This window comes from Hemicordylus capensis, chromosome 2 (assembly GCF_027244095.1).
Source record: "Hemicordylus capensis ecotype Gifberg chromosome 2, rHemCap1.1.pri, whole genome shotgun sequence".
In the NCBI taxonomy this organism is placed as follows: domain Eukaryota; kingdom Metazoa; phylum Chordata; class Lepidosauria; order Squamata; family Cordylidae; genus Hemicordylus; species Hemicordylus capensis.
In genome coordinates this window covers 30,303,857-30,316,452 of record NC_069658.1, presented here as the reverse complement: position 1 = coordinate 30,316,452, position 12,596 = coordinate 30,303,857, and the positions used below count along the sequence as shown (strand labels likewise).

The window sequence follows — 12,596 nt, the reverse complement described above, 5'->3', positions numbered from 1 at the left end:
AAGAGAGGAGAGGAGAGCTGGTCTATGGAGAGGAGAGCTGGTCTTGCGGTAGCAAGCATGACTTGTCCCCATAGCTAAGCAGGGTCTGCCCTGGTTGCATCTGAATGGGAGACTTGATGTGTGAGCACTGCAAGATATTCCCCTAAGGGGATGAAGCCGCTCTGGGAAGCGCAGAAGGTTTCAAGTTCCCTCCCTGACATCTCCAAGAGGGCTGAGAGAGATTCCTGCCTACAACCTTGGAGAAGCCACTGTCAGTCTGTGAAGACAATACTGAGCTAGATAGACCAGTGGTCTGACTCAGTATATGGCAGTTTCTTATGTTCCTATGCAACACATAGATGGCCTGGTGGGGAAAAAGAGGGGATCAATTATCTTCTATCACAAGCAATTCCTTGCTTGGAGGCAAAGTGGCTGCTTTTCAACATGGGGATAGTAATACCAAACTCTTGACAGCGTAGTCAGGATTACTAAGAATATGTCACATGTATGTACCTATGTATGTGAAGCAGTTCGAATACCCTAAAAGCACTGTAATGGCTCATTATTATCACTTTCCAGCTTGGCTAAGCACTGGGAAGGGAACTAAGAGTCTCAGGAAGCAACACAAATGCAACATTTGGGCTTACAGCCAACACCAAGGTTCTTCTCTGCTTTCTCATCCCCTCGTCCCCTCCCATAAGGACTTCCCTCCCTGGATCAAGTAACTCGATGCGCCTCCTGGGTCGAGATGCTCGCCTGCCTCCCGTTGCTAAGCGACCGTCTCCTCTTTCTCACCAGAGGAACTGCAGCCGCACTACTCTCACCCCTCAGTCAGCAGCGGGCCTCCGATTGGACACTGGACGCATGCGTCACGAGCCCATTCGCCAGCCTGTGCCTCAGCGGCGCGCTCATTGGGCCCCCTTCCTCTGGCCACGCGGCGTCATTTTCTCACACCATCCCCCCTCCTTTTCGTCTCACCTCGCCCATTGGCCGGGACGGGGAAGAGGGGCGGGGTTCGGCGCGCCGGCCTCTGATTGGGTTGGGGGAGCTGCCGCTCACTGGTTTCAAGCAGCAGCCTGGGCGGCAGGGCAGGTTTAAAGGCGCATCCCCAGACGCGGCTGCGTTTTCTCCTCAGTCAGAGTGAGGCGGTGCAGGCGAGCCAGCGCGGACCCCGCACAGAACGAGCCATCGCTGCACACAGGTGGGTGGGCCCTGCAGGAGGGTGGAAGAGAAGGGGTCCTTATTCCCATCCTACATATGTTGCCCCCCTTTCTTTGGTATAAAATGGGCTTCTCCCTCAGATAAGGTGGGCTTTGCTTTCTCTAAAATAATTCAGGTCCGCTGCAGGTGGTTGCCAGAACAAAACTTGGATCGGGGCAGTTCTTTAAAAAAGGCGAGTGTCTGCTCTGCGGCATTTAGGGCAGGGGCTCTTTTTTTTCCACCCTCCCCTAAAGGGAGTCTGAGGCCACACAAATCCCTAAAAAGGGAGCAGCAGGCTACATTGTTCTGTGCAAAATGGAGGGAACTCGGGATGCCGTCAAGCCTTTCCTCCAAGGAATGACCTGTCATGCCCTGACTCTTTCTAGGCTGGCCCTAACTAACCACATGCCCCAAGCAAAATGCCCACGGGAATAAGGCGTACCGATCCGTGATTGCATGCCCCAAGCAAAAAAGTGTACCAACCCAAAAACTGCTTATAGACTAAGCTGATTGCTTTTCAGGTGACTCCTGCAAAGGGGCCGACTTGTATTTCAAGGAGAGAAGCAAACTTGGGGGTGGGGGGGTGGTGGAATTGCTTCAAATATGGTGGCCTCTTAGGCTTCATATGTGGGGTATGTGAAGAAAAATTCTTCTTTAGAGATTAGAGAGGAAACTTTATTGGGCACAAGTTCATTCTCCACCCTACCCTACGTGGGACACCCCAACACCAACGTCTAGGGGAGGATGGCTGTTCCTATAGTGAGTTCTGGAATACAAAAGCATCCCTTTAAAAATGGACTCCCCAAAGCCTTTTCCTTTCCTGGGCTTCAAATGTTAAAGACTCAATTCTCTTGTCAGCCCCACCCCATTCTGCTACTACCCCTGAGGCTGGAAACCTTCAGTGGCAGTCATGAACTGCCTTGACTTTCAGGCAGTTCATGACTGATGTTCAGGATTTTCTAGGATCAGGATGTTCTAGGATGGGTAGGTCAGGGCAAGAATTAGACTTGATGTCTTATTAAAAGGTGTGTCCCTTCAAACCTAGCTACTGGTGTTCTCTTATCAACTATGTCCATGGTGGCTATTTTGAGCCAAATCTTCCCTGGCAACCTTACTCTAGGGATACAACCTGTAATTAACCATTCAATAAAGAATCTCTTTGCTCATTGTCAGAGATACAGTTCAGTACGACTTTATTGGCTGAGCTGTATAGAGCATAAATGATTATTTATTTATTTTATTAGGCATATGTGGTTCTGTGTGCAGTTTATAGAGGCTGGATAGCCTAAATCTAGGATAGGGTTTGGTATGTATGCTTGTTGGAGGAAGCCTGCCAACCTCCAAGTCCTAGGAAAGGTGTATGGTGATCATCCATAGGATTGTACTATGAAGCAGTGGCAGGTATGTAGGTCTCCATGTGCAGTATGATACGTAGTCATGATCCTGCCCTATGCTGGTCAAATATTTTAGTTTGAAAGAGGAAGACTGGGAAGGAACATTTACTGCCAGCTTAGGGAAGAAGGGGTAAATTCCGAAAAGGGAAAGTTACAAGGGATTGGCTCAATTGTGGCCTGGTGCTGTGATGGGGTTTGGGAACTGGACAAAACTCTGGCTGTTCTTTTTTAACATATAAAACTGCTCCCTACTGAGTTGGAGCATTGGTCCATCTAGCTCAGTATTGTCTACACACTGACTGGTGGCAGATCTCCAGGAATTTGGGTGGGGGCCTTTCACAGCTGTAATACTTAATTGCCTTCTCCATAATGGATTCACTTGGTACTGCCTCAATTGTACTGTTCCAAATACTCTTAATTTCCACTTCCCACTTATTTCGTTTTCTTAATGTAGTGTATAGTGTGTTCTGAGCATATAGCTCCTCTTGGTATTTCATCAGTATTCTATTTTTGTTAGGCTTTGTAAAGCTAAGGGATTTCTCATGTCTGCCTCCCTACTCTGAATTGCATGGGGATTGTGAAAGAGCATACAATGCCTCTGATAATTTCTCCAGAGAAGCAGCCATGTTAAGCAAAACAAACCTAGAGCCTTGTGGCACCTTAAGACTAGCAGATAAAATGTAAGCTTTTGTGGGATCGAGCCTACTTTGTCAGATACATGAGACTGTACTTTTGCGAGAGGCACCTTTTGTGTCTTGATGTGCAATGATCTCTTTTTGCCTTCAGCTAAAATACTGTCTAATATAGCTAGTCTTGGAACCTGAAGGTTTCAATACAAAGAGGACAGAAGTAGAACACATTAATTCCAACACATTGAATTAATGTGTTCTACTTCTTTTATCCTTGCCCTCAAAGGACTATGGGAAAACTGTATTGGATTGCATGCAGCATTTTCTCTCTTGGCTGAGAACTATGTCCCTGCTGCCTAAAAACATGATCTGCAAGTAGATATCCCAGCAGGTGTATTTTTGCAGCTTGGAAAGGACCTTGTTCACATGGATTTCTCAAAGTGGGCTTGACACTTTCAGGTGAAGGGATTGGGGACTACAGTGTGTAGAAATGGGCTTGGGGAAACTTCTGTTTGCCGATCTTCTCCATAGTAATGGTGAGCTGGGCTGAAAGTATTCACAGCAATTCAGGTTGTGGGCAATGACTATTGCAAGCTAGGGTGGAGTGTCTTTTATTCCCATAAAGTGGGTGGTGTGGGTGGGGGAACTGGAAGACAGCAAGTGAGGTTGATCAGCTAAAGCTTGGAGAGAGAAGCTGGCAAATCTGCTTGGAGATATGGGAGGGAGAATCTGAGGTGGGAGATGGTGACACCTTGTGGTCTTTTCCTGTGCCTGACTTTTTCTGTATAAAAGTGAAGTCTGAATGCAAAAAACCTGAGCAGAAAGTGGAGCTACAATAAGCCAAGTAATGATGACTTGTTCTTATTTACAGGTGTAGTAATATTATAATGACTGTTTTGCCAAACAAGACTGAGTGAAAGAACTTGCTTCCTGCAGGTAAACCAGGCGTTGGGTTTCTTGTCAGTCCAGCTTTATCAATGGCCTATTTGAAATACACACCTGGGCACTTGATAGTCATATGACTAGCTAGTGTATAGTGGCTCCCAACCTGTGGCAAGCCAGTTGCTTGTCTCCCTACCATGTAAAGGATTAGCTTTTGTCACAACGTCAGAAACCGGACGCTTTAATCATTTCCTTTATTTTGCCATTAGCTGTATTCTTTGAAGTGACATGCAGTGTGCTTTAACATTTACTGGACAAAAAAAGCTGAATCCTGCAATATTTGGAAGTTAAAAATAAAATGTATCTCTCTCTCTCACACACACACACTCTCACTCTCTCTCTCTCTCTCTCTCTCTCTCTCAAAAAAAAAAAAAAAAAAAAAGCTGAATCCTGTGCATGGCAGTGTAGGAACATGGATGATGATGATGATGATTACATTTATATCCCGCTCTTCCTCCAAGGACCCCAGAGTGGTGTACTACATACTTGAGTTTCTCCTCACAACAACCCTGTGAAGTAGGTTAGGCTGAGAGAGAAGTGACTGGCCCAGGAAGTCTCATGGCTGAATGGGGATTTGAACTCGGGTCTCCCCGGTCCTAGTCCAGCACTCTAACCATTACACCATGCTGGCTCTTTTCATCAGTCTGTCAGACTGATGTACTGACAGGAAAATGTGCCCAGGCTTTTCCACACACATGATTGTATGAGTGGCTCCCCAAAGCTAGCCATGATCAGGTAACTTTATTCCTTTTAGGAGAATTCTCCTGATAAAGATGTAAAAGGGGAGGGGAGAAAATACTTTGGGCCCCAGTAGGTGGTAAATACATTCAGTTGCAAGAGCCATACTAGGAGTTCTGTATCCAGGTGAGAACAACCCAGCTAAGTCTGTATTCCAGGGATAGGGTATGGTTCAAAGACTCATCACTGTAGTGTTACCTTGCTCTCTTCCAAATTTCTTCTTGCTAGCCTCTACGTGGGCATTTTGCAGAAGACTAATAAGTAATAATTTAAATGGCACTCGGGACGAAAACATGACATGGAGAAACCTGTGGGACTGAGATCAAGAAAGTGGCATATGTGAAGGAAAGGCTAAATGCTCCCTTCCACACTGCCCTTGCTCTGACAAACTGACACCATAAAGCTTGTCACTGGTGTGGGGAACCTGATCACAGATCTCTTGCATAATATGGTTGTCCCTAAGCATAGAAGGATTAGAACAATCCGCCTTTGTGGAAATACTATTAAAATATATTGCTTAGGAATCCACTGCTTAGGAATAAAAGGACTGTTCTGTTTGAATACCGCTAGAACTAGGTTGGTGGTATCCTGTTTCCTCAGCAATGATGACAAACCAGAAAAGTACTTTGACAAGCTTACAAAAAAGGGCTGCTGTTGCATTGTAAACAGCAAATTACTATGAAATGTCCTTTTCCTTCCCACCCCAGTTCATAAAGAGTATTTTGAAAGCGGCTAATGATTATGGCTGGCAAATGAAGCCAGTGGCTAGTGTTACTAAACTAGGACACTATGAAGACCCTATCCAAATACAACAGTGCATAATGATGCACACATTGAGTGGCCTGTCAACCCTTGCCAATGAACAAGCTGTTCATAGCATGACTTTAAGTAAACTGCATACTACTGCTTGTTTTAGCCCCTAGACAGAGATTGACACTTGGATTTGGCAGCTTTCCCCTCAATTCCAAATTTTTAAAAAATGCTATTGATATTGAGGCCCAGTTCATGTCGTGTTTTGCCCTGCTCATACATAAATCTTTTTAAAGTGCTCAGTGTTACATCTTTATAATTACTAAATGTAAAGTGTGCCGTCAAGTTGGTGTTGACTCCTGGCGACCCACAGAGCCCTGTGGTTGTCTTTGGTAGAATACAGGAGGGGTTTACCATTGCCTCCTCCCGTGCAGTATGAGATGATGCCCTTCAGCATCTTCCTATATCTCTGCTTCCTGACAAAGGTGTTTCCCAGCAACCTCTGGCTTGCTAGTCATTCCCCCGCTGCACCCTTAGGTGGCATGGCTACTAGCCATCCACAATAAGTTGTGTGAATTCTTAGCATGTGGATAGAGCACCTGTTCCCAACTGGGTGAGCAAACTCATTGCTACTTTCTGGAGAGAGGCTGTGTTGGGAAAGCAAATACAGTGAGTACAAGGGCTGACGTGTAGCCCAGAGCCTTTATTTTCCTATGTCAATAATTTGCTTGACTGCAACCGTCTTAAGTGTCCATGATGAAATTCTGTCCTCAAATGTAAGAAAACAGCTCATTTTAAGAGGATTTTAATTTTTTTTAGGAAATAGACTTTTGCTTTTAAAAACAAAACCTGGCACTAAACTGTCATTTTAAAAAACATTTATTTAAATGTTTAACTTTTATTTAACCACCCAAACCTCACATCTCTGGGTGGTATACAATAAAACAGATTAAAACAATTTCAAAATTTAACAATGAAATGTTATAAGTAGCTAAAAGCTTGGATGGATGAATGCATTTTAACAGCTCACAATTGCCAGTTCAAAGTTTTCATCTGCTAAAGAAGCCATTTAGGCAGAATATGTGTAAGTTGAACATCTTGAATGGAGAATGACTCAACCACCATCTCACTGTGTATCTGGGACATGGCAGAACATTCAAATGATTATTCCACAAACACCCCACCCCCAGTGCCTACATTAGCTCTATGTTACCTATAATCAGATTTGCTTTTCCCTAATAACCATTAGGAAAAATGTTAGGAGCCCCTGTTCCCCATGCCCACCTTCACCAACAAACTTGCCTTATTTATATAGTGAGGAGATTCTCACGATCAGCAAAAAGCGGGCTAAGGGAGCCTAGCCCACTTTTTGCTGATCACCTGCTGCCACGGGAGCCACGCGGCTCCCGGCAGCAAACCCTCCTCATTCCCCCTACCCTTCGCTGAGGTTAGCGGAGCAAGCGCTCCGCTAACCCCATCTTTTTGATCGTGTATTGCTGCAGTGCGGCTCTGTGCCGTGGCAACACATGAGGAGACCCCCACCGGGAGGCTGAAACCAAGCCTCCTGACCCTGGGGGTCTCTCCAGGATGCCCCATGCACTTGCGTGGGGCATCCTGGAACTTGGGGGGGCCGTGCGGCCCCCAGTCCCCGCCGGCTCTGTGATGGAACTGGCAGTCGTGTGGGCGGCTGATATGGCTGCTCAGGGCTTCCCTTCCGATCATCTGTGGGGAGAGTGGACTAAGCCCGCTCTCCCCACAAACACCGTTATGGTGAGTTTCACTGATCATGAAACTCGCTTCACTGTTTCAACAAAACATCCACAAGTGGTTTACACAGCAGAAGACATGAGAAAATGGTTCCCTGTTCCAAAGCTGATCAGTCTAAAAAGAAACCCAATGGAGATATCAGCAACAGCCACTAGAAGCTCCCTAGGCTGGACCAAATAGGTGCAGTTGCTACCCACTGCTGAATATGGGAGCCATCACTTTAAAAGGTGCCTCTTTGCCCAGGTAGCAGGAACTTGTCTTTAATATTATCTCTCTTGGAATGCTTGTATAGTCCAAGTCTATAAAACCTAAAAATGGAGTTTAGAGGGTGTTCTACAGACCAGGATCAGCTTCTGAAAAAGGTGAGGCGGTTTCAAGAAAAACAGGGCTGATTGAACAAGGAAGCAAAAAAAAAAAAAAAAAAAAAAGATTGACTCCCATATTTTAGAACCTGGAAGTTTTGATCCCGTCTCCAGTGCTTACCTGAAACTTGCAAGTTCCTTCCAAGGCAAAGATTAGGAAAAGATGGACTTTTAACAATATTAAGGAGGAAAATAATCCTAGGTGTTGGACTAGGTTGAAAGCCAATTAAAACCAAAAACTGTCTTGCCTAGTACTGGAGGGCATGTCCTCCATGATCATTAAACATGATCTGCGGGTATATTGTTTTCCTGGAAGGGATGAGGAATTAAGTATATTGCCTAAACCACCTAATCCTCCTTATGCAAACAAGTCAGTGTCATGCAACTTTAAGTCCTTTAACATGTTACTCTTCCACAAGCAGGATCCTTCATGTACAGTCTTCCATGCAAAACAACCGCAGGAAGCTTAAATGCAAAATATACACTTTCCCCAAGCCATTTCTGTTCAACAAAGATCTTCACTGCTATACACTGACTGCTAATAGTGTGTGGATAGGCACAAAGACCTCTGCAGGCTCCTGTTAAAGGGGGGCATTTGGGATGTTAAGAGACCCTAAGCCATGCCCAAAAATGTTCGTTTGTAGAGGGAAGCCTGGATCTCCCCCTCAAAAAAATTAAAACAAAAAAACCCTATGGAGGGAGGATGTATGCTTTGCAGCTGCCACATGCTCCAATGAATGTTCCAAAAGGAGGCACTTCTTTCAGGCAACAGGGCACAGCCAACAACACTGGAAGTTTGTGGGTAGGAGGGCAAGAGAAAATTGGGAGTAAGAAAAACTATTGATAGTGAATAGGGCATTGATGGTTCTTAATACAAGATACAGGGCATACAAAAGAAAAGGGGAGAATATGCCAAACACTTGTTTTGGAAGGGGCCAAAACCTTATGGCCCTAAAACCAAAAAACAGTAGAACATGAAATTTCAGATCTGACATGACATGCTTGTGGATTCTTCATATGCATATTTTAAGGGTATTTTCACAGCACCAAGTCACAGTTATTTCCCAGTGTAACTGGCAAGGAACTGTTATTTCAGTCACAGCTTAAATCACTTTTATGTATACAGGGATGGAAGTGGGGTTTCAGCATTCTGTCATTAACCATTTTAGTTTAAATTTTCAAATTGAAATCTGACGAAGAAGCATTTGCAAATACACACCTTATTGCTTACTTCTAGAGCTGTATGTCGAGACTAGCATTTTAGCGATAGTTTTGCAAGTGAATAAAGATTTCCGCGTAGAGACCGGCTTCTCTTCGGTAGCACAAAGCAAAGCGAGCAATGCTGCCTTTTTCACACGTTCCTTTAAAAAAATGAAAATAGAAATGCAGCCCAGAGACGAAGTACACCTGCATTATTTTTTTTATTTTTTAAAAAGTGACGAACACGTGAATGCGTGCGAGGAAACCAGGTTGACTAGGTGGCAGACCTGGGTTTGTTAGACAACGTGGGAAATGGCATCCCTTTTCAAGGCAGGCAAAGGCTCAGACAAAAGGGCTGCAAAGCACAAGCCTGCACAAGTTCCACAATGCGGCTGGGCGTGCACGAAAGCAGATCCTTGGGTCGGGGCCCTGTTGACTTTCCTTGGTTGTGTAACTTGCGTTGCTCTTGTCCGTCACTCCCGGGCCGGTCTAGGGAGTCCGCGCGTGCCCTGGGCGACTCTTTTCGCTTTCGGGGAAGTGGGCGGGCAGAGTAAGACCATGTGCTTTATGCCTTGGAGCGGCGTAAGCCGCTGACTTGCTGGAAAGAGGCATGACGACGTCGCCTGGGCGAGGGGTTGCGTGCGCAGGCGCGGTTGCCGTCTTTCAAGGTGACAGCGGCGAACTTCGCAGAAGGGAGTAGTGGGGAGGGCGGTAGGTAAGCGCATGCGCGCGCTGGGTGCGCCGGTCGCGGTGTCGGGACCCAGGGATGGGATTCCACTGCGTGTGAGTGGCCAGGAGAGGGTGGGAGACCTCGCCGTGGGTCGCGGGGCGAGTGCTGCGGGCAGTCAAGGCTGTTCTTCGCTTCGTGGTCTCTGATGGGCGAGGTGGCGCTGCCAAGGGAGCGGGCCCTTAACCGGGTGGCTCTCCTAGTCGGGGCGTGGAGAGGAAAGAGGGGGCTGGCTGGCGGGAGAGGGCTGCGCGACCCTCTTCCCCTTCCCTTCACGGGGCGCTGAGTGGCCGGCATCTGGGACTCCTCCTGGGTGGCCATTTGAAGGCAGGGCAGGGAGTGAAAGGATGCGTGTTGGCTAACATGAAGGCTTGTGTGATTCGGACGGGGAAAAGCGTGAGTCGTAAAGAAAACGTCCCTTCTCCCCTCTCCTTACTCTACCCCCCCCCCCCGCGCCGGTTCACTTGGGGCTTATGCTTGCTTCCATAGAAGTTTGCTTAGGAATGAGGCTTCACCCTTCCCCTGCTTTCTATCTGTCATGCGAAGTTGGTTGCCAGCTATCTCTGATAGGGTGACTTCTGAACAGATGTCTGGGCTGGCAGACAGACAGACATTCAGCTAGTAAAGGTTTCAGCCTTTGGGGCAGGAAGACTTCTCGAATGCAGTGGCTAAAAAGGAGGCACCTGAGGTTTTTTAGACGCCTGGCTGGTGACTGTATTTGTATCTTGTGAATGACTGCTGCACTCCGAGTGCTTCCTGCCAGAATTGTGGGGCACTGAAAGATAACCACCAGCATTTGGGGCACCAGCTTTGTTGTTTGAGAAGGCCTCTGGTGTTCAGGAGTGGGTTTGGGAGGTGGGTTTGGGAGAATACATTTCAAATATTGACCCAGTTAGTGGCAGCTGCACAATCTGTTGTTTGTGTGGCTTTTGCATTTGTTACAATGTTGTTTTTTTAAGGTGGCAAATGCAGTGAGTCCTAAGTAGAATATGGGTTGTTTTGGGTCCTTATTTACTCAGTAAATAATTTCATAAGTGTAAACAGGGTAAAGGCAAATCACTTGGCTGGCAAGCCTCATTCTTTTTTGTGGTTTGGGGCAAATAATATGAAAGGAATGGAGAGGGGATGAGGGCCTTGAAGAATGAAGAGAAAAACCTGGTGAGACTTCTAAGTCGGTTGACACTCTGCTTCCTGGTCCAATGGAAACTCTGAGTGAGGGATTGGGAGGAGTGTACTCCTCCCTAGGAAGGCTTGCCTTATGCTTTAAGAACCGTCTGCACATGCCCCTATATTGTCAGAGACTGGAAATGTTCAGTGGAGAGCTGTAGCAAAGGACAGTGCTTTGTTTGCTATAGGTCACAGGTGAGCAACTGAATGGCTGTGTGTTTATGTTGTGTGTTTGCTCCCTAGTATGTCAGGTATTCCTAAATTACTAATGTGCTTAAAATATGGCACTTAAAGAATGTATGAGTCTCTTGGGAAGCAGATCCTCGTCTGATCAGGAAGGCAGTTCAGCCGTATCAGACGACGAAAGAAATTAGGTGTTCTGATCAGTGTTTCCTGTAGCAGAGATTCCCAGATGTTAACTACAACTCCCATTACTCCCATCAAAGACCATTGAAGATGGGGATGATGGGAGTTGTAGTCAACATCATCTGGGAATCTGTGTTGTAAGGAACACTGGTGCTGATCTGTTTTTTGTTCTGGGTTATTGGGCATTGTTGAATGTAACAGATACTTAAGTTGTGGTATCTGGACTTTCTAAGACTGTGTTCAGTGTGAAAAACAAAATTGCCATCCTTCAAAAAATGTTTTTTGCCCACCCATAAAGACATATTAGTCACTGAGGGGCAGTCTGGCAAGCTGCTGGCCCAGAAGAAACTAGTATCCTAGGAAAATGGCAAATTGTTATATGTTCAGTTTCATGATCTTACATTACATTGTTGCTATTTAAGTGGTCATTGACTATGAAGGTGGTGTGGACATAGAGTTTTATTTTATTTTTCTCTTATTGCCTTTCTGTAATAACCATTGTTTTCACTGATTCACTTTGCATAGAGGCCCATTACAGCTTTTACTACTAATTTTTCCACCATTAGGGCATGAAGGTAACAGCTTCCTCTGCTTTTATCCCCCTCCAGTAACTATTGTTCATAGGCGTACTGCCTCTGAACTTGGAGGCTACATTCAGCTGCCATGGCCAATAAATGGAGCCTCTATTAAATTGAATAATGTTCTCTCGAAGTTATCAAAGCCTGCAGGCATGACCATATCTGTGGCAGTGAATTTGTAAGTTAATTTTATGGTGTGTGAAGAAATCTTCCCTTTTCTCCTAAATTAAGATCACAGTAGATGATTACTTTCCAAGTAGATTGCAGAGCAGTTGCTATTGTTAACTAGTCAAGACAGCACTGTGTCACTTTTGGGGTCCTGTATATTTTGATGTTCATTGTCTGTTGGGGTCTTCCCTGCACAAGAAAACTTACTAACTGCTTGTTTGTGTGACTAACTGCTCAGTTGAAATAAAGTTCTTTCCAAAACAGTTTTTTGGGGAAACCCCACTGGAAAGAAAACATCTCTTGTCTCCTAGTTACATGTCAGTTCTTTGAATTATTTTTCCCTACAGGATGTTCCATACTTGTAGACCAAAAGCGTGTTTGGATTTGCCACTCAGTCAAGGATTATTGGCATTACTAATGAGAATCTCTTGCTGCCCAATAGAAGGGGTTGTATATACTGAAGATTTAATCTCTGACATCTCCAGATAAAAAATTGTCAGGTAGTGGGACTGAAAGAGATCTCTCCACCTGAGACCTTGGAAAGCCTCTGCTACTTGAAGTAGACCAGTATTGGACTCTATGGAACAATTGTTTAAGGAAGTTTCATATACTGTATTCATATGGAAGAT

At 45.5% G+C, this 12,596-nt stretch overlaps 1 protein-coding gene across 8 annotated transcripts in view; it reads left to right on the top strand.

Annotated features, from left to right (window-relative positions):
- Positions 1 to 1,026: 1,026 nt before the first annotated feature.
- HMGCS1 (3-hydroxy-3-methylglutaryl-CoA synthase 1) overlaps positions 1,027 to 12,596 on the top strand; it is a 31,206-nt gene continuing 19,636 nt past the window's right edge. Inside the window, exons 1-2 of one of the 8 annotated variants that reach the window (XM_053295847.1) lie at positions 1,042 to 1,180; positions 4,074 to 4,138. Coding sequence is in view for 1 of the 8 variants with exons in the window: in XM_053295840.1 (XP_053151815.1) it covers positions 9,728 to 9,744 (17 nt within the window). In the remaining 7 variants the exon portion in view is untranslated. The other 7 variants (XM_053295841.1, XM_053295846.1, XM_053295842.1 and 4 more) reach the window with 7 other exon arrangements.